Source organism: Propithecus coquereli, unplaced genomic scaffold (assembly GCF_000956105.1).
Source record: "Propithecus coquereli isolate 6110/MARCELLA unplaced genomic scaffold, Pcoq_1.0 Scaffold92, whole genome shotgun sequence".
Taxonomy (NCBI): domain Eukaryota; kingdom Metazoa; phylum Chordata; class Mammalia; order Primates; family Indriidae; genus Propithecus; species Propithecus coquereli.
The window spans coordinates 5,128,698-5,150,808 of NW_012155507.1; the positions used below are offsets into that span (position 1 = coordinate 5,128,698).

At 38.1% G+C, this 22,111-nt stretch overlaps 1 protein-coding gene across 1 annotated transcript in view; it reads left to right on the plus strand.

Moving 5' to 3' along the window:
* Positions 1-17,212, plus strand: part of TENM1 (teneurin transmembrane protein 1) — a 566,532-nt gene extending 549,320 nt beyond the window's left edge. The window contains exons 28-33 of the mRNA XM_012664836.1: positions 2,862-3,158; positions 8,811-9,198; positions 10,039-11,259; positions 11,856-11,998; positions 13,844-16,497; positions 16,547-17,212. Of these exons, the coding sequence (XP_012520290.1) occupies positions 2,862-3,158; positions 8,811-9,198; positions 10,039-11,259; positions 11,856-11,998; positions 13,844-14,602 (2,808 nt within the window). The 3' untranslated portion in view covers positions 14,603-16,497; positions 16,547-17,212. The remainder of the gene's footprint in view (positions 1-2,861; positions 3,159-8,810; positions 9,199-10,038; positions 11,260-11,855; positions 11,999-13,843; positions 16,498-16,546) is intronic.
* Positions 17,213-22,111: the final 4,899 nt, after the last annotated feature.

A 22,111-nucleotide genomic window follows, 5' to 3' on the forward strand; every position in this document is an offset into this window, starting at 1 on the left:
AATCAGGGGATAAGGAAGTGGAGGTTATTTTAAAAAGCGAAGTAGATTACTGAGCAAGAGAAGACCAGAGTCTGATATGAGAATGTTGGTTTTGCAGTCACCCAGGCCACTAATATAAAAATTCTTTCTGAACCAGGATTTTGAACTGGGACTCCTAGAGGTTTCATGTTTTTGTTTTGGGAGGGTTCGGAGCCTCCCTGAGATTACATCAAAAATGTTCTTATATGTGCTTATATGTAGCTTATGTGCATTTTTCTGAGGACATATTGCATAGCTTTCAGATATTTAAAGAGATCCTTGACCACAGAAGTCAAAAATGAACAAAATTTAGTTGAGTAGCTAGTGAATCAGCTTGGTCTGATTTTAATTAACATAGTCAAACCCTAATGTTGGTTTTATTCCCCTACCTCATTAATCAGATATTTAACATTCTGTTCAGGATCATGTTGACAGTTCTTACAGATATAAATCTAATCCACTGAACTATAATCACCTTGGAATCTGACACATAGGCCTATTCACAGGCCTAAATAAAATGAGAAAAGTAATCATTATATTGTAAAAATAACTATTACTAATGTTGTTTCACAGTTTACGAGTACCTGTGTATGTACTCTCATTTAATTCTTAGCACAGCTTTGTGGTATAAAGTGGTAACATCATTCTCATTTCACAGATAAGAAAACTAAGGCCCAGATAGAGAAATGACTAGTGCACAGAAAGGCAGCTAGTTGAATGTCTCCTGACTCTGGTTTACTGCTATTTACACTTCTCAAAATCCCTTCTTTTTCACTCTTGCCTTTGTTCCTGCCACATACACTTGGAATCTCTCCATTCAACTCAAAAGTCTGTTCCTGAAACCTGGGTCAAGGGTGCATGGTAACTCTACCATTTTTGCAACTTCTCATGAGTCAGATTATTTCAAAATAAAAAGTTATAATGAAACAAAACAGAAAAAAACCACTAAAACTAAAACTGAACTAAACCAAAATAAAATAAAACAAATTTTAAAAGCCCTTCCCTGAGCTTTCCACCTACCCCTCCTCCAAAGCTCCCCTCTTCCAAAGGGCCTTCTTCAGTGCTGGCCAGCAGGGACTGAACCCCCTTAATAACTAAAATCAACAGAAGCAACTTTTTTTCCTAGAACACAAAAGAACTGGTTGAGTATTGCATTTTCTAGGTGGCTGTATTATAATCAGCTAGCTATAGCAGAAGTTTCTGGTGGGTCTGCCAAACACTGACACTACTTACTAGTCGAAAAGTGGAAAAAAATCAGGTCAGTTGTCTGGTTGTTTGGAGAACCCAGTAAAAGTCTTTTTGCTTTTTTTTTTGGAGACAGAGTCTCGCTCTGTTGCCCCTGCTAGAGTGCTGTGGCATCAGCCTAGCTCACTGCAAACTCAAACTCCTGGGCTCAAGCGACCCTCCTGCCTCAGCCTCCTGAGTAACTAGGACTACAGAGGCATGTGCCACCACACCCAGCTGATTTTTTTTATTTTTAGTAGAGATGGGGTCTCGCTCTTGCTCAGGTTGGTCTTGAACTCTTGAGCTCAAGTGATCCTCCCACCTTGGCCTCCCAGAGTGCTAGGATTATAGGTGTGAGCCACTGCATCCAGTCATGAGTTTTAAACTTTTTTACTAAGTCATTTAGTTATTTAGTTATCTTGTGTGGACCCGGCTGAATTTCATCAGAGTCAGGCGCCATTGAGTGCTGTCTTTCATGGAATCCAGTTCAAGGTCCCTCGAATTAGGCTTGCTCTGGGACAACTGCAAGATTTTCAGGTTCCCAGAGGGAAAGCTAGCATACGGTAGAAGAAGCCTACAACCAGAACCAAGCCAAACTACTAATTGTTTCTAAACTTGAAATCCAAATTTAACTCCATGCTTTAACCTCAGTTACTGGTGCCACCCTTGCAAATGCTGGGAGACCTACCAACACCTACCACATTTACCTGCAGGCCTCCATGAAAATATTGCTGAGTGGGGCTCCATCACCAGGGGGCAACCTGAGTTCACCTGTGATAGGCGTGGAGTCATATAACTCCAAGCCCAGGTGAACAAAGAAGCCAAAGAAGAGACTCTCTGTTTTAGTTAGTGGGGGCTCATTGTATTCTTTTTTTCTGATTTCTAATCACATAAATAATTCACCATTTATGTTCTAGCCATGTCACTGGTGAGAAGGAAGAAGGAAGCCCCACTCCTTAGTAGGCATTCGACTCACATAAAATAAGATCACATAATTATTGAAAACTGTAGCAATGCACTTACGGCTTGAGCTGGGGGAAAAAACAATCAACAACCACATATTGCAGGTCTAGAGTATGCCAGGTACCGTCCCAGGAATTAAGTCATAGTCTCCACCCTCCGGGAGCATACACTCTGATCAGGGAATAAAGACAGTGGGCCGGGTGCAGTGGCTCACGCCTGTAATCCTAGCACTCTGGGAGGCCGAGGCAGGAGGATCTCTTGAGCTAAGGAGTTCGACAGCAACCTGAGCAAGAGCGAGACCCTGTCGCTACTACACATAGGAAAATCAGCCAGGCACGGTGGCACGTGCCTGTAGTCCCAGCTGCTTGGGAGGCTGAAGCAGGAGGGTTGCTTGAGCCCAGGAGTTTGAGATTACTGTGAGCTGTGATGACACCACTGTACTCTAGCCTTTAGCTGGGGCAACAAAGCAAGACTCTGTCTCAAAAGAAAAAAAAAAAAAAACACAAGTGGCATCTGAGGAATGTTAAGCCATGAGGATTCAGAGGCGAGAAAGACCCCATGGTTAGAAAATCAGAAAAGGCTTCATGATTGTGAATGCACTAGATGAGGGGAACCAAAGCATTGCTTAAAATGTATTTCATATCTCTTTTTCGTAGGCCCATAACAGAAACCTGCTCTCCATAGATTTTGATCATATAACCCGCACAGGAAAGATCTATGATGACCACCGAAAATTCACCCTTCGAATTCTTTATGACCAAACTGGGCGACCCGTTCTGTGGTCTCCTGTAAGCAGATATAATGAAGTGAACATCACATATTCACCTTCAGGATTGGTGACATTTATTCAAAGAGGGACATGGAATGAAAAAATGGAATATGACCAGAGTGGAAAAATAATATCAAGAACTTGGGCTGATGGGAAAATTTGGAGCTATACCTACTTAGAAAAGGTAAGTGCATAGGGGAACAAAACTAGTATCAAGTATCTGAATAAGAATACTGAAAGTGATACTGAAGAATACTGAAATTACCCACCTTGGTAAGGACCTGCAGGAGAAAATTCTGTGTTCTGGCTCTTCTACTCTGTAGAAGTAACAACAACCAAAAAAAGATGTTGAACCTATAAGCATAAGCTGTTTTTCCTCTGAAAAATTTTCCCAATCCCACACTCTGCTAAGTACCCTTTCAAACTGAAGTCAGAATAATGACTTGGCTTTCTCCTCATTTGAGCATATTTGTTCACGTTCTTGAAAAGGTACCTTTATTATTATGAAAGCTCATACTGAGAGAAAAATAGCTAGAAAATTATAAAATTATGTGTTAATGTATCTCAGCTCTGGTAAAGGGCCTCTTACCAAGAGGATAAGGAATTCTAATTTTGTTAGGACAGTCAGTGAAATTTTCCTTATATACATTGAGGGCTAATTTTCAAAAGTCATCAGCCTGAGGGAATGGTGGCAGTGGGGCTTCACTGGTAATACAATAGTCTTTTGTGCGCAGTGAGTCTTTAGTAGGATCCATAATGGGAGCTTGTGGCCTCTGTCTGGTAAAAATAGAAAAGGATTTTAATCCCACCACAGGAACCATTTGTCAAACTTCAGCCCCTACACAGCGAAATGGTTTCTGGCCAGATCAGTACCAGAGGACAGTAAGAATAATTGATCTCTATCTGCCATCTCAATGTCAGATCTCCTAAGATAGTGCCTCTTGTTTCCCAAATCTATCCATTCAATGAATTTAGGAACTCATCAGTCCTAAATTAATTTCTGGGAAAATTGAAAAATGCTTTCCCTGAGGATTCAAGGGTAATCAGTGCAAGGTAACCCCTAGAAGTTCTTAGAAAAGTCATAGGAGCTTATAACTCACATGGCAAATTTCTCTCTTTGCATTGAATAATGCCACACCTTTCTGATACGCCTTCCACGAAGTTAAAAAAAAATAGTGTACCAGGGGTTGTCAGTGTGCTGGTCATTATAAAACTATCTTACTGCTTCCCAGAGTCAGTTGCTGGAGAATTTACCAAGTTGGAAATGCCTAGGAGATATAGCGGAGTTCACTTGGGAGCCATGGTAAAAGGAGAGAGTCCTTTGCTGTATCCATCCCATGCCCTTTCCTGCCGAAGAAATTTATCACATCTATAATCTTTCCTCTACGCTGGGAAAATCTGAATCTTATAGAGCAGATCTTTCCTCTTTTGGATTTCAATAACAAGAACAATTGGCAAAATCCTGTGACTAGTGTCTACAAACTGCCAAACTTGTTACAACATTAAATCCAAATATTTGGAGGTATGTGTACATAAGGCAAACTGTTTCTTAAGGTGGATATTGATGACCTTCATATGAATAAAAAGATGCCACTTATCATTAACAGAATATTAGCTGAGTTTGTTTTCCAGGAATGAGGACAAGTTTGCACTGATCCTTCCACAGGTCCTCTATGTGACTAGTTAAGTAGGCAGCACTTCTTAGAAAGCATGCATGTGTTTGTACTCATAACTCCAACCTCATTAGCACGAGAGTCTGACCAACTGAGCTAATTGCCTATAGACAGTTGCATCTAGGTCTCATAAGACTTTCCCTTCAGGCTGTCTATACAATAACAAAAGAGCCTATTGAAGACTTAGATTTCAGCCCTGTGTGCAATTATTTAGCCTCTTCTCTGACACCAGTGAGGAGATTTTATTGTTTGTCTTTTCTGAGTTAGGTGATTATTTCATCGAATTTACTTGAGCAAAAAAATCACATGAAACGAACTTCACATGAGTTCTCTTTGCTATAGAAACTTAGTTGGCAATAATTCTTAAAACAACAAACACCTCTGTGAGACTGTGTCTACAGTGGACAGAAATAAGACCTAATTGACCCAGAGTAGGGTATAAAAACAAGCCCCTGTGACTTCCTGACCAGTGAGACAAGCCAGCTCATTCGTGCCTTTTAGTTGCCTTTTGTCCCTTACTTGATTTCATGTTTAATTTGTTCTCTAATTAAAAGGGTAGCCACTGATTTAAGCAATCTTATTATGCAAAACTGAGAACCTACAAAACACACAATCATGAAATGGTTCTTTACTTTCCAAAAATCATTTATCATACAATTGATTTTATTAACATTATCATTACCAGGATCATAACTAATTCACTGAATAGATACGATGATTGAATGAAATAATATAAAGCACCCAAGTAGAGAATTTAACCGCTAGCTAGTGAAGGTAAATCAAAACAGGAAAGAGCAGAGGGAGAGAGGGAGGGAAGAAGGAATAAAGGATCTTTGAAATTGTCATTCTAGAAAAAAAAAGGGAAAGAAGGTTGAATTTACCAAAATCCCATTTTACGTGTACGTTTTTCAGTGACTTAATGAGGTTCTGCACCTCCTTGTGTTCTTTCCAGTTCTCTCTTTAATATGGCCTTTGAGGGCACATTCTTTCACTGTGACAGGGGCAAAGCAGGGACAAAGAGGCTGGTTCTTGCGGTGTATTTTAAACTAAGAATTCTCAAGCTTTAAAATGTATTTCTCTCTTTACACCCCAAAATACTTCTGGTATTACCTCTATAAATTTGCTTGCCATACTTATACCATGACATATTAAAAAGCAGCAAAAGATTTTTCACCTTAACATGCAGAAATTTTGTAAAAATAGTTTGACTTCCTCTAGAGTAGGTAAAAGTTATGCATATCATTTTCATGCATAATGGTTTGTAGCCATTAGAAGAAAAATAATTATTTGGGTAATGGCTGCAGTTGCTTAATGATCTCTTCTCTATTTAAAAAATCAATTATTGTTTCTTAAATTTTTTCTGTGTGGTCATTAATTCTCTGTCTTGATTTATCAGACTTCTCTGAGTTAATTATTTTTTGAAGACTTGTGGAGCTAAAATTTTGTATTACAGTAAATGTAAATCTTTCAGTTTCCTAAAATCATTCTTACGAGCTTAGTTTTTTAAAATGCATTTAAATATATTTTATAATCATTTAATAAGATACTTTAGTCATACATTTACAGAAATTGCCTCTTTGTGGCTAAAGTTTTCAAAGGCTGCTTAGAAAATGCAGTCTTTGGCTCGAGCTTCCAGATGGCCCCACACTGCCATCTGGTGGTCATTCAAATGCTTTAACTTTTCAAATTTCTGCTCTCATTTCTATTCTTGTCTCAATAAGTATACAGCCATGACTGTTCTGTTTTTTTTCTTTACAATGGTATTTTTTAGGCTCTCACAATCAAATAAAAGGAATAAAAGTCTCCCACTTATTATTTGGACTAATAATAAATGGCCTTTTATCCTGTAGCAGCACTGTAGACATTGAATGGGCTCATAAGCATTGTTTTTGAACAAACTGATAAAAATGCCCACCCAAAGTGAGAAAGTAGCCAAATGAAAGCTAAATGATATTCTGGCAACACAACAGTTGCATTCATACGATTTCTAATCACATCATCCACATTTTTGCCATTGGCAGGAAGCTTTCAAACAGACCAAGGAGTTTTTCAGACAGCCCCGCATCAGCACCACCTAGGAACAAGGTTCAGGCAGTGGTTTACTGAGGCTGCAGGATGAGACTGGGGGAGAGAATATAATAACAACGTGCTATAAATACTTGGTAACACTGGTACAGCGACTGGAAAAGGCATGGCCCAGGCAGGCCGGTACTAGATAATATGTGGGGGCCATATGGTGATTGTCCTCGGCCGCATCACAAGGTGACAGATGTCATTTGCTCATGGCAAATTGACAGACGAAAATGGAAAGGAGCTGAGAGATGCGATTTTCAGCAAAGAGATAATGCAAAAGCATTTTCCACCAAATCCTGTATAAAGCCTTTCTGTCCCCGCCGCCTGCCACCTGCTGCCCCATTCACAGGAAAATTCCTTGCTGGTTCTATTGAGTTCTGCCTTGGTCAAAGGAAACAGTTCTCCCTTCCTGTCCTCGGGCCCACTCAGGATTTCCAAGTCTCCTGCCTTTCGTTCAGGAGGGTTTTCAGAGGTTGCCATGGTAGAACTGCAGGCTGTGGCAAGCTGCAGATTGTCCGCAGATGATGAGGTGACAAGATTTCTGCACTCACCTCTGGCTCTCTAGGGATAGTGTTGATGGAAAGGAAAGATGGAATGAATGAGCAAACAACCACTGACTTTGACTTCATAGAACTGACACAAAATTCAAAATCAAAAATTCTCAGAGGGGTAGGAAGAATATGCAGTTTCAAAAAGCACATTCGATATCGTAATGTAATTTAATATTTAGAAGATTTAATGTTCATTACATATGTAATTGACATTCATAAATATGTAATTTGTGTGTGGAAAATGAAAAAAACCCTTTTGTTTTCATAGCACAAACTTCAGAAAATAAAGCTCAACTAAATCCTTCTGCTTGATAAGGTAATTCTCAAGAGGCTAGGGGTGAAGCTTCCCTAGGGAGCTATATCAGAATCTCCAGGGGTGAATGTTGTTTTATTTTTATTAAAAGATGAGATTTACATGTCGGTAAATTAGAGTCCTCCCTAAACAGTGCTCCTTTTAGGTCTATATTTAGAATTAAGATCAACCAATATTTTTGAGACACCTATTACATGCTAGGCATTATACCTCAACAAATAACTGTTTCTGAAATGCAGATCAGTTTGGAGGAGAGAGGTTGCATGACCAGAGAATTCTTCACTTTTAATGGCATGCTCTCCTAACACTAAAACATGAATTTAAGAGTGAAGTTAAAATACAAATTGGAAAATAATACTGTAATAATATTTTATATGCAACTTTTTAGGAAGACATCTGCTATGCGAAGTCAACAAATACTTTTTGGTAACTGTAACTTAATATGTGACATGCTCCGCCCTCCATTTACCATCTCTACATTGAAGTGACAATAACCTTTCTAAAATCCCAACTTGATAGTTTCTCCCAGCTCTGCAAGCACCCTGTCCCTTAACTTGTTGAAAACCCTTCAATGGCTCCCCGTTGCCAAAATGCTCAGTGAGTTTGAGTCCAAACTCCTTAGCATAGCTTAGAAAGTCCAGCATGATCTGGACCCAGCCTACCAAGCTGGCCTCATCTCTGGCTATTCACCACCCCAGCCCCTACCTCCAACACACCCATCTCCGGCCACACAAAATCCCCCTCATTCTCTGAAAAAGCCACGATCTCTCATATCCAGACCCTCACAATGCTGTGCTCTCTGCCAAGAGTTGTTTCTCTTTACCACCACCCCACCAGCCTCCCTGGCTTCATCTGGCCAACCCCTACTCATCCTTGAGATCTCAACTCAGATGTCACTTTCTTTAAGAAGCCTTCTCTGGCCTCTTAAGTCTGAATTAGATGCTCTTCCTCTATCTCCGATAAGCTCTCTGTACTTCTCATGGCATAACACATTTCACACTATATTGTAATTGCTTGGTTACTTGTCTTTCTCCTCCATCAAACTATGACACCATTGCAGAGAGACACCATTACTGTGTACTACTGTATCCACTAGGGTGTGCCACAGTGCCCAACACATAGTAAGTGCTCAATAAATTTGTGTTGAGTGGAGAAATGTGTATTTTCTTTAATCCCCTCAACTTTAGTGGTCCATATTATGTTATTCTGCCTTTGTCTCGTTTCAGTCGGTGATGCTTCTCTTACACAGCCAGCGGCGTTACATCTTTGAGTATGACCAATCGGATTGTCTGCTCTCCGTCACCATGCCTAGTATGGTGCGCCACAGCTTACAAACCATGCTTTCAGTAGGTTACTACCGGAACATCTACACCCCACCAGACAGTAGCACTTCTTTTATCCAAGACTACAGTCGAGATGGCCGACTGCTACAGACCCTGCATCTGGGGACAGGGCGCAGAGTTTTGTACAAGTACACTAAGCAAGCAAGGCTATCTGAGATTCTCTATGATACCACCCAGGTGACATTAACATATGAAGAGTCTTCTGGGGTGATTAAGACGATACACCTGATGCACGACGGATTCATCTGCACAATCAGATACAGGCAAACAGGTTTGTCATGAAAGAGTGGCAATGCATGCAACATCAGTATTTTCTTGTGAAGTTTTCACTGACTGCGGTCTGAGATAGAAGCATTAACCTACACACATTCAATCCAACAAACTTTCACTTTACTTATCAAATTATCTGCCATTGGAAATTTAAAATATGTCTTATGAAGACTGATTTCTTAAAAACATACAGTGCATTTTTCTTTCTCTCAGTTCTCAAGAAAGTTGAGATCTAAGTGCCTGGTGTAACTGTAGACCCATTCCAACTCACCACTAAATCTTCCAAAGATGCAACTGCAAGATATGAGTCTCACTGAAACTAGTTCAAGCCCTGTGTAACCTCTGTAAGCCTCAATTGATAACAAAATATCTGCAAAAGTCAGGACTTTCAAATACATTTCATCCTTTGGGTTTATAAAATGCCCAAATCCAGTTGCTTTAATGCTGGACTTTGTCAGAACCTGACCCTATGACTTTGTGGCAAAGGTTAAATGAAATGAAAGCATTTTTTGCCAGTGATTATAGCGAGAAAGCATGTTCATAAATCAGTTTCATCACCTCTGGCTACTGGACTAATGAAACTAATATAGTTTCTATAATTAAATTATTCTATAACTAATACTGAACAATATTTTAATTCTTTTCCATATTTGGTGACTACCACTATGAGAATATACCTCTATGAGATGATATCCCCAGGTATTAGATATCAAAGGTCAATCTCTATTTTTTTGTTTTGAATGTAAAGCATCAATACTAAATAAAATAACACTAGACCTTTCTGACTATTCCACATTAATCACTTAAAGCTTTTTTCTCGTTTTCATTTTGGTTCCTACAGGACCTCTTATTGGACGTCAGATTTTCAGATTCAGTGAAGAAGGTCTTGTGAATGCACGGTTTGACTACAGCTACAACAACTTCCGTGTCACCAGCATGCAAGCTGTGATCAATGAAACCCCTTTGCCCATAGATCTGTACCGATATGTTGATGTCTCTGGTAGAACAGAGCAATTTGGAAAATTCAGTGTGATTAATTACGATTTAAATCAGGTCATAACTACTACAGTGATGAAGCACACCAAGATCTTCAATGCCAATGGACAAGTCATTGAAGTCCAGTATGAAATCCTAAAGGCAATTGCCTACTGGATGACTATTCAATATGATACCATGGGCCGTATGGTCATATGCGACATAAGGGTAGGAGTAGATGCCAATATAACAAGGTACTATTATGAATACGATGCCGATGGACAACTTCAGACCGTTTCTGTAAATGACAAAACCCAGTGGCGTTATAGTTATGATCTGAATGGAAACATCAACCTCTTAAGCCATGGGAATAGTGCTCGTCTCACTCCTCTCCGATATGACCTCCGAGACCGCATCACCAGACTGGGAGAAATTCAGTATAAAATGGATGAAGACGGCTTTCTGAGGCAGAGGGGAAATGACGTATTTGAATATAATTCTAATGGTCTGCTGCAGAAAGCCTATAATAAGGCTTCTGGCTGGACTGTGCAGTATTATTATGATGGGCTTGGGCGACGCGTCGCCAGTAAGTCCAGCCTAGGGCAGCACCTCCAGTTCTTTTATGCAGACCTTGCCAACCCCATAAGAGTTACTCATTTGTACAACCACACGAGCTCAGAGATTACATCTCTGTATTATGATCTCCAAGGTCACCTTATTGCCATGGAGTTAAGCAGTGGTGAAGAATATTATGTAGCCTGTGATAATACAGGTACACCACTAGCTGTGTTCAGTAGTCGAGGTCAGGTCATAAAAGAGATATTGTACACGCCTTATGGCGATATCTATCATGACACTTACCCTGACTTTCAGGTCGTCATTGGTTTTCATGGAGGCCTCTATGATTTCCTTACTAAATTAGTGCACCTGGGGCAAAGGGATTATGATGTTGTCGCTGGCAGATGGACAACGCCTAATCATCACATATGGAAACAGCTGAACCTCCTTCCTAAACCATTCAACCTATACTCCTTTGAAAATAACTACCCAGTTGGCAAAACTCAAGATGTTGCAAAGTATACCACAGGTATTTAAATGGTGTAAGACTTTAAGCTAAAACTTGAGATAACTCAGTGCTGTTTATTTTATCACATTACCTCAATGCCTTTGTAAATATGCTTCCTTTTCCTGCCTGTTAGCCCACAAGTTATCATGCATTCACTGTCTTCCTTAGTTTTCTAGAGTGAGCAAAACGTGCACATTAACGTAAAAGGTGATGCTTTTGGATCCCACTATATTTTTCCTTTCCTTTTAAGCTGTCTCTGGTTCTATGCTTCACTCTCAAAAGCTTATATGAATAATTTCATCAAAGAAAAATTCAGAATTGTGTTGTATCATAGAAATCTAGTATTATGGTCCATATGGCCTGAGTACCACTATCACATTAAGAGTTTCAATGTAGTAAACTGAGCTTATCTCTGGGATTATCCATGAGTCAGAAGTTTTCCTTGTAGGGAGAGGATCATGTGTTTTAGGGTGGATCATATAAGGAGGGGTGGTTTATCCTTAACTTCCATTGCCTAAACATATTGAAGGCAGGAGGGGCATCATTCAAGTTTTCAACAAAGATTGTAAAGTATGGACTTTAAAAGTTTTTTTTCTTTTAAATTTTGTGTCTCACAGACATCGGAAGTTGGTTGGAGCTATTTGGTTTCCAGTTGCACAATGTACTACCTGGATTTCCCAAACCAGAATTAGAAAATTTGGAATTAACTTATGAGCTTCTACAGCTTCAGACAAAAACTCAAGAGTGGGATCCTGGAAAGGTTAGTAAAAGTTTTCCCATCTCTATTTAGCTAAAAAAAACAGAACAGCATTCGATACCATAAAATGGTAGTTACATATATTTGCTTATTTTTGAATCTTTTTAAATAGTCACTAAAATGTGCATTATTAATGAGGAGGTAGAAAAAAAGATTCATGAGGAAAAGACCACAGAATTGGAGCTTTTGGGAAAGAAAAGACTAACAGGTTACTTAATGACTACTGCAATAGATAAACAAGAGGAAAGAGGAACTGAACTTTTAAAATTTGAAACAGGCTACCAAGAGCAATTATGGATTCTATGTACAGAAAATTGTTCACTAAAAGATATAAAAACATCGGATTTCCAAATGAAGAATGACTTAGAACATGGTACCTTAAGAGCATGGGACTACCAAAATAAAATTATTCTGATAAAGAAAAAATATACAGGCACAGTGAAAAAAAAATAATAAATATTACAGGGATAAAGTCTCTGGAAAAATAGAAACACCAGGCCAGGCACGGTGGCTCAGGCCTATAATCCTTGCACTTTGGGAGGACGAGGTAGGAGTATCTCTTGAGACCAGGAGTTCGAGACCAGCCTGAGCAAGAACAAGACTCCATCTCTACAAAAAATAGAAAAATTAGCCAAGCATGGTGGTGTGTGCCTGCAGTCCCAGCTACTTGGCAGACTAAAGCAGGAGGATTGCTTGAGCCCAGGAGTTTGAGGTTGCAGCGAGCTATGATGATGCCACTGCACACTAGCCCGGGTGACAGAGTGGGACCCTTTCTCAAAAAAAAAAAAAAAAATAGGAACACCAAAACATTTGAGATTTAGCAGATGATTTCATCAGAAGTATGAGGCACAAATGAAAACAAAAAGGAAATTTTTCTTTGAATTGAAAGAAATAGGAATATCTGTGTTTGAAAAAAAAATGGCTTTAACTAAATAAAACTGAAATTTGAGTAAGAGGGCTTGAAATTTAAGTCTAAAAAATTATAAGGCAAAGGAAATTCTAAATAGGTACTGTAGGCTTTTCCCTTTTTGTAAATACACATGATATGTAAATGCTTTTTGTAGTTTAAAGTCCTATCAAAAAAAGTTTAGCAAAATATTGAAAATTGCTAAAGCTTCGTAATGGATATTTGGAGGTTGATTAGTCTTTTCTCTTTATTTCTTAATATGTTTGAAAATTGCCAAAATAAAAAGGATTTTCTTAAGTCCATGAAAAAAGATGGAAGAACTTCTTGCTGATTTGCCATAGTTATTTATAAGGTCATAAGCTGTTGAAAGCTTATGCCTTAATGTGACCCTAGATGTTATTACTGTATGTAGAGTACAGTAATAACATCTATACCCTAGATGTTATTACTGTATGTAGAGTACAGTAATAACATCTATTCAGTGTCAGTGAAAATGGTGAAAATAAAATGTCTGTTTTTGGAGGGAACTGGACCCACTTAAAGTTCCTTCTAGCTCTGAAATTCTATGATACCAAGTTTGAACATATTTCCTTATGCTTAACTCCACTAAGATATAAGAATGCTAGGCAAAGAAATGATAAATGCTTGAGGTGATACATACCCCAATTACCCAGATTTGATTATTACACACTGTATGCCTGTATCAAATATCACATGCCCCATATAAAAAAAAGAATGCTAGGTAGTCGGTCACCTGTTAGTCTTTCTTTTCAAAATCCCTCAAAAAAAGATTCCAAATTTGGCTTGTTTTTAAAGCACTCACTGACAAATTAAAGAGAGAAGAAAGCAACTTTGCAAGCCTGTCCTTCCCACAACCACCAAGCATATGACAGGTGTCTAACACTGTATTGCATTTGCACTGTGCCTTTCTTCTTTCCTAGACTATCCTGGGCATTCAGTGTGAGCTCCAGAAACAGCTTAGGAATTTCATTTCCTTGGACCAACTACCAATGACTCCCCGATATAATGATGGACGGTGCCTTGAAGGAGGGAAGCAACCAAGGTTTGCTGCTGTCCCTTCTGTCTTTGGAAAAGGTATAAAATTTGCCATCAAGGATGGCATAGTAACGGCTGATATTATAGGAGTAGCCAATGAAGATAGCAGGCGGCTTGCTGCCATTCTTAATAATGCTCACTACCTGGAAAACCTACATTTTACCATAGAGGGGAGGGACACTCATTACTTCATTAAGCTTGGGTCTCTGGAGGAAGACCTGGTGCTCATCGGTAACACCGGGGGGAGGCGGATTCTGGAGAATGGTGTCAATGTCACAGTGTCCCAGATGACTTCTGTGTTGAATGGAAGGACTAGACGGTTTGCAGATATTCAGCTCCAGCATGGGGCCCTGTGCTTCAACATCCGGTATGGGACAACTGTCGAAGAAGAAAAGAATCATGTGTTGGAGATCGCCAGACAGCGCGCTGTGGCCCAGGCCTGGACTAAGGAACAAAGACGGCTGCAAGAAGGGGAAGAGGGGATTCGGGCATGGACAGAGGGGGAAAAGCAGCAGCTTTTGAGCACTGGGAGGGTACAAGGTTACGATGGGTATTTTGTTTTGTCTGTGGAGCAGTATTTAGAACTTTCTGACAGTGCCAACAATATTCACTTTATGAGACAGAGCGAAATAGGCAGGAGGTAACAAAAAAAATCTCTGCCTTTGCGTCACCAAAGACTGCCTGTTTTTAAAACATAAAATGGTTTATTGTATTGGTTTTCTAGATCAGAACTCTGTATATGTAAATATGGAGGAAAAACATATCCAACTGCCTTTCAATGTGACGGAAGATGGTATTTTAATATTGTTTGTTTAAACTCTTTAAGAAATGACAGAGATTTTTAGTTCTTGTGTGGCAGTATTCAAAATAACACAAGTAGAACTTAAACAGCTAAAAACAGTTTTCTGAAAGCACCACTTTAAATTTGTCGAGCCATGCATATGTTCTAATAGCCAGAAAGAACACAAGGTTCTGTATCTCTATTGTGACATGAAGTTTCATACTTAACTGTTGGCAGAACTTCCGGGCTATTTGAAAAGGTGGTGCAATAGTATCTGAACCGTGCATTACGAAAGACTGCCAGCTCTTTCATATTTTCCGGATCTGTTATAGGAAACTTAAAAAGAAGTGTAAAATGTCTTCAGCCACCATCTCCTAGAGTCAGGTCCCATTTGCCCTTCCTCCCTGATGATTCCTCCTTGCTTGTTAAAGTAAATGCCAATGTTGTCGTGCTGTGTTTTGGCGTGCGGTGGCTGGGTTCTGTCTACCATGCTTCCCCGCAGGTGTGGCAACCAGACTGAATAGCCACTATTTGCTTGGTGTGTACGTGATACCAAAGCAGCTGGCCGATGTGACGTCTCTCATTCAATCTGTTTCGGCTAAATTTTTTTACGAAATTGTCCAGCTGTATTGGTGTCATGTAAACATAGCTTTTATTAACCTGGGTAGGAATTTCTCATTTATATATAGGGTGTGTTTTGGTCATAGTTTCACATTGGTGATTCAGTATTTATACACTAATCCAATGGTTTTGTGCACATGAAAGGTAATTTACTAAAAAGTATGATTCTGGTACAAAAAAAGAGGCTTTTAGCAGGTATACATGCCTGAGATACCAATAAATACGTTAACTACTACTGCAGAAATTCATAAGATCCAAAACCTTAAAAAAAATAGACCTAGTACTAAAATAGAAGTACCAAAGGGAAGACCAGACCAAACATCACAGCAGTTGCTGCCACATTGTTTCAGCCCACTTAGATTTATCTTTCAAATGTACAATTCTGTATTGAACACATCCTAGCCGTATTCAGGAACTTGAATCAGGTGAATCCTTTCCAACTTAAAACATTTCAACTAATTATAGAGAGGCAGACTAGTTTTTACTAACACAATTTTCATGGTTAGTTATTTTAGTTATCCACCTTTACCCATTTATTTTTATTTAATCATCTTTCCTTCCTAGGACAGTAACTATTTTCCAGGACAGGTTATTTGTTCTGTAATCATTTAAAAATTGGAGAAAGGTCAGGATTAGTGTTCCTATCAGCAGCAGTTTCTCAATCTGTAGGACTCCTGAGAAGCCCCTTGGTGAGCTGGAAGATTTGTGCCCAGTGACAAAGAGAGAGTTTGTAAAATGCTGTGTAATTGTAAGTTATCACAAATGAAAATACATGACAGCACGATGTGGCCTGTAGAAAATTCCCCTGAGCCAGCTTCTGCACTTTCATCACCAAGTCTGAACATTTGCTATGTCTGAAGGAGAATTTATGATGGAATGTTAGTTTGGATTCTTTCCAGCTACTGCCTAAATGCAGTGTGGGGTCATTGCCTTGCTTTGTGATGACAGTTTCTTTGAAAATATGCAAAGTCAGAAGCCAGGCTCCCGTTAAGGTTTTTGAAGAGTCTGCCTCCTCCTACTACTACACAAAGAAGAGTGAGGGAAAGGAAAGGACCCCGGGCAGACAGCGGGGGAGGGCCAAACATTTCATTTTCAAAACCTTCAGGTTGGATTACCACGTTCTTACAAATGTATTCTGTCTGAGGAGAGAAAAAGAGAGAAGCACAGAGAGGTGGTGGGGGGAGAGGAAGAGAGAATTCACGATGAATTAATCTCTTTGTAATTGGAAACACACCAGCTCAAGATAATTGCTAATCCAGACTAAAATCATATTATTGGGGTTTTCCTGAATCAGGCCTGTGTTAATGGTATGGTATTTATTCAGGATGGAATTCTAAAATTACTAACAAACTTGTTAAAAATTTGAATACCTCCACACCAACCTAAAAATGGACCTTAAGTTCCTAGAACCTTTGGTGTTCTTTTAAATTAATGGAAAAATAATTTGTGAACTGTATATAGAGAGTGCATTCATAAATGTGATGATGTATTTTATCACTAATCCAAGATGTCAATATTAGAGTCTATTTTGCTTATATTTTAAGCAATTATACTTTTTTGCAATTCACCGATGATGTAACAGTTTCAAACTGCTTTAAATATCCATTAGAAACAAATATTTGAAGCTTTTACATAATAGTAATTACCTTGAACTGTGCATTTCTAGTTTGTAATACATATTTAGTTAGTTTGTGCCTTTAGTTTCTTGAAGTTATATTTGTATTATATTCAGGAAATGCACTTTTTATCACTTACAGCTGTGGTTTTAATACTGCCTTGAACTATTACTGTTCTTTTTACAACTCCTAAAGTTTTTGGGAGGAAAGAAAAAAACCAAAAGGTTAGCACTAATGAGTAGTAAATCTAAGAGAAACATTTTGGCATTTCTTAAGAACATGGAGATATTGAGTACATTGCTTCCTGTTCAACTGAATAGAAAGAATGCTTTCATTGACTTGTAGTTCTGAAGTTTAAATGAATGAAAGAACAATTCATGTACATTTCCTGATGAAAGTAAAAATGTTTTCCGAGAAATATATGAATTTCTCATACCCAGCCATACAGGTGGCTGACACTGCACAGTCACACACCATTCTAGTAAGTTAAAGTGAGAGGACAGTAGTTGGACTCTCCTATGAAGAACATTTTGGGCTGGAGGCAGGGAATACTCCATGGTTGTTTCTTTTTCCTAGTTAATCCCATTGTTTGTGTTTTTCTGTTTTGTTTTGTTTTGACTCTTGCACTATAGTCTAGAGATACAAAGGAACTGAAAAGTTCAAAGTTTAACAGACATTTAAATATGTTTATTTTTAGTTGTCATCCTAATCATTATTGATTAGAAGCATGACTCTAAAGGAAAGGGAACTAAAGCTCAATTCATACTAACTTTCAACCAAACACCATATAAATATGTTTTATTTTTAACCCAAAAAAATGTATAAGCGTGTCCTTTACTGTCGATTTATCTAGAAGATCTATAATATAGAGACTACATATATATAATATGATATAATATAATATATATGACATAGCCAAATGTATGAAAACTTGGCAATGTATTATTTGGCATTCATGTGCTACCTACATAGAGAGGTATAAAATTGAGTTATAACTTTCATAAGACTTTTTCGTCACTCTTGACACAATTTCAAGCATTCCATGTCATTGCTACTCTTTTCCATTTTTTCTTTTTTTTGAATATATTTTTAACTAGACCAGGCCCCACTGTAATATCACCTCAGAGTCAGGGCAAAGTTTTTGCATTTATAAAGATGTGTTCATGTAAGGGCAATTGTAGTGGAGTTCAGTGGCAATGGAAGCAAAAGTATAGTAACCAAGTATTGAAAGAAAAATTGGGAGAGACGGGAGTGTTTTATAGCTTGTGGAAAGACATAAGGCTACAGATTGGATGTACCATTCTTGTTTTCTTGAAATAACTCAAATACACATAGCTGACCTGACTAGTACTTCAGCTTTTCCACAGCCTTCTGTAAAGGTTCTTTATTGTGCAAAGAAAACAAAATAAACAAACAAACAAAAAAAACAAAAAAAAAAGAAAAAAAAACAAAAAAAAAGCAAAGGAAAACAAAAAACACACAGAAAATAAACAACAAAAAAGAATTAAACCACAAAATAGTGACTATTACTTCAGTGTGTCCTTCATGTGAAAGCTATTAAGGACCAAATATACTACTGTGTATAAGAAGAAATTCATTCCTAAACAGTAACTGAAAATAGAGTTAAACTTGCTGTGGATTTTGTCTTGGCAGTTGTCATCTTACATTATTTGTCAAAGGAAATGTGTTTGGCAGTTAAAAATCTTTCCTTAGATTTAGTGGTGGACTTTAACCTCTTAAATAAATGTTAGTATATCAGATTGTGTCCTTGAAAAATATTTTACTTGTATGAATCATGACAATGTCTCAATCTTTACTATTCTTCTGGCAAAAGCATCAGTAAGAGAGAAGGCGAAAAAGAGAAGTATAGCCTTTACGTCAGAAAAATATTCTTTTTAGCTGCTTACTTTCTCATGAAAAGTAAAGATGTTTACAGTGTATGCCAAGATGTTCAGTTCTATATAACAACACTTAGAGGTTCTAATCATACTGAAAATTGTGTTATAATGGCCTGAGCCATGTTGCTAAGAAACAATAGGTTCCAATTTTGTATTCCTGTTCTCACTCCTGTGCTGAAAAGTGACTGGATACTGTACAGGTTCATGTTCTCTGGCTGCAGTTAAATGGTCTTTTGCATTTTGCTCTGGCTTTCAGGCCAGAAGCATGCATTTTTCTACAAGAGCATCACAACAACATGCTGTAAATATTTAAAGTTAAACATTATGTGTCGATATTTGAAAGAAAAGTACTTTGAATATTTCATTTTTAAAAAATAAAATTGCAAATGAACACCGTGTCCCATTTTATTCATGCGCCAAACTGCATTATCCAGTCAGTCTGGTCGCCCGAGATAGGAAAAGTGGCTCCCTAACAGAGAACAATAAAACCACATCATCTTAAAAATGTAGGTACAGAAATCAAAAAGTCACTAATCCTAAGTGGACATCTCTTTTCATTTTTCATACAAATAGGACCTCTGACACAAATGACCATCTAATAAACAAGGAAGAGTAGCTGCTGCAACTTTAAATGCCTCTAGACTATGACTTTTTTGACTTCAAAATATTGAGGGGGTACAAATGTTTTTGTTACATGGATACACTGTATAATTCTGAAGTATGGGCCTTCAGTGTGCCCGTCACCAGGATAGCGTTCGTTGTATCCGATAAGTGTTTATCCCTCACCCCCCTCCCAATCTCTCCATTCCTAGTTTCCAACATCCTTTACATATCTTCGTGCCCCTGTATACCCATCCTTTAGCTCCCACTTACTAGTGAGAACATGTGGTATTTGTTTTTCCATTCCTCAAATACTTTACCTGGGATAATGATCTCCAGTTCCATCCAAGTTGCTGTAAAAGACATTGTTTCATTCCTTTTTATGGCTGAGTAGTACTCCTTGGTACATATATATATACATGACATTTGCTTTATGCACTCATGAATTAATGGGCACTTGGGTTGATTCCACATCTTTGCAGTTGTGAATTGTGCTGCAATAAACATTCACGTGCAAGTGTCTTTTTGATAAAATGACTTCTTTTTCTTTGGGTAGATACCCAGTAGTTGGATTGTTGGATGGATGGTAGGTCTACTTTTAGCTCTTTGAGGAATCTCCATACTGCTTTCCATAGAGGTTGTACTAGTTTGCAGTCCCACCAACAGTGTATAAGTGTTCTTTTTCTCTGCAGCCACACCAGCATCTGTTGCTTTTTGATTTGTTAGTAATGACTATTCTGACAGGGGTAAGGTGATAAATCATTGTGGTTTTAATGTGCATTTCCCTGATGACTAGTGATGTTGAACATTTTTTCATATGTTTGTTGGCCATTTGTCTATCATCTTTTGAAAAAAATCTGTTTATGTCTTTTGTCTACTTTTTCATGGTTTTTTTTTTTTCTTGCTGATTTGAGTTCTTTGTAGATTCTGGATATTAGCCCTTTGTTGGATGTATGGTTTGCGAATATTTTCTACCATTCTGTAGGTTGCTTGTTTACTCTGTTGATTATTTGTTTTGCTGTGCAGAAGCTTTTTGATTAAGGTCCATTTATTTATTTTTGTTGTTGCTGTATTTGCTTTTGGGGTCTTAGTCATAAATTCTTTGCCCAAGCCAATGTCTAGAAGAGTTTTTCCTACGTTTTCTTCTAGGATTTTTATGGTTTCATGCCTTACATTTAAGTCTTTAATATGACTTTTTAAAAGGTTTTGCTCTCCTTTTGGTGTCTTTCTCAGCAATAGAAAGAAAATTTTAAAATCACCAGAAAAAAGGGAGGAATGGGAGAGAGATAAGAGAGAAAAAAGGGAGGAATGGCATCCAAAAGTACTGCCCAAAAAATGGGTATTGAGGCAGCAGGAGGTCGGGAACAATCAAGAAAGACTGAAAAAAAAAACAGCTCCTCTGAGGCCCTACATCCTAGTCAATTACAATCGCCACCATTTGGCACTTAATTTTCACAAGAAGACATTTACAAGTGATACTGGGAAATCTGGCCAACAGATCTTCAAAAATTCAACTTGATACTAGTCCAGACAGCCCATTACTGAAACTTGCTTGGAACCCTAGAATTTATACCACTTCAAAATGCTCTGCTGCTTTTTATTCACTGATATATATACAGGTACAGTGAAAAGATTCATGGAACAGAAAACAACTTTGATTGTCTCAGCACAACTCATCAGCAAAAATCACTAGGGGAAGTGAGGATGTTAGTATCAATCACCTGGAAATTTTTTTTCAAAAATGCATCCCACTCCACCCTGAGGGTATTAAAAAAAAAAAAAAGAGGGCAGGAACTCCTACATTGAGAGAATTATTAAAGGACATGAGAGATTTCTCCATATTCCTTCCCTATTCACCCTCATTTTTAGAGATCTTCAAATATCAATGCTATTTCAACATTTAGTAAAATTACTACCTTAAAGTTATATAATACTTGTACCGTAATAATCCCATAAGGTTAGTGAGACTTAATTATTCCTACTTGACAAATGCAATAATAGTAATAGACTGACTTACCTAAGGTCACACAGATAATCAGTGACAAAGCTGAAAAAAAATTCAGATCTCATATATTCCTGCTTTTAGTCTCTCTGTCCAATACTGAGTGTGGTATTGCCTTTTGTCATCTTGTGAGAGAACAATTCCATTTATCGTGTGTGTGTGTGTGTGTTCAATCAACATATATATATATATATATATCTTGATTCCATATATGTTGTGTTGATGGGCTCTATCTAAATGGTTGGTCAGGCTTGTTATATCGTTCTACTTAAAAAGAATCTCTTCATTTAAGAACCAAATGACCTAATGATAAGAATTCAACCTTTTACTACAAGTTTGGCCAATGACCCCAAATTATGAAAGTGTCCAAACTGGGTAGTTTAACTTTACCTCTAGCTGCAAACTGTAAAAATAATGATATCCCGTTTACTGCAAGGGCAAAGTCGAATGTATAGCACCCTAACAGGAAGACCAGGCATCCTGTAACCTTGAAATGCTCAAGGGTGAATCTGGGTTTTATTATTAGTAGACTTTGGAATCAGAGCTCAATAAAGTGAATCAAATAAAACATAAGCTGAGGCCAGGTGCAGTGGCTCACGCCTGTAATCCTAGCACTCTGGGAGACCCAGACGGGC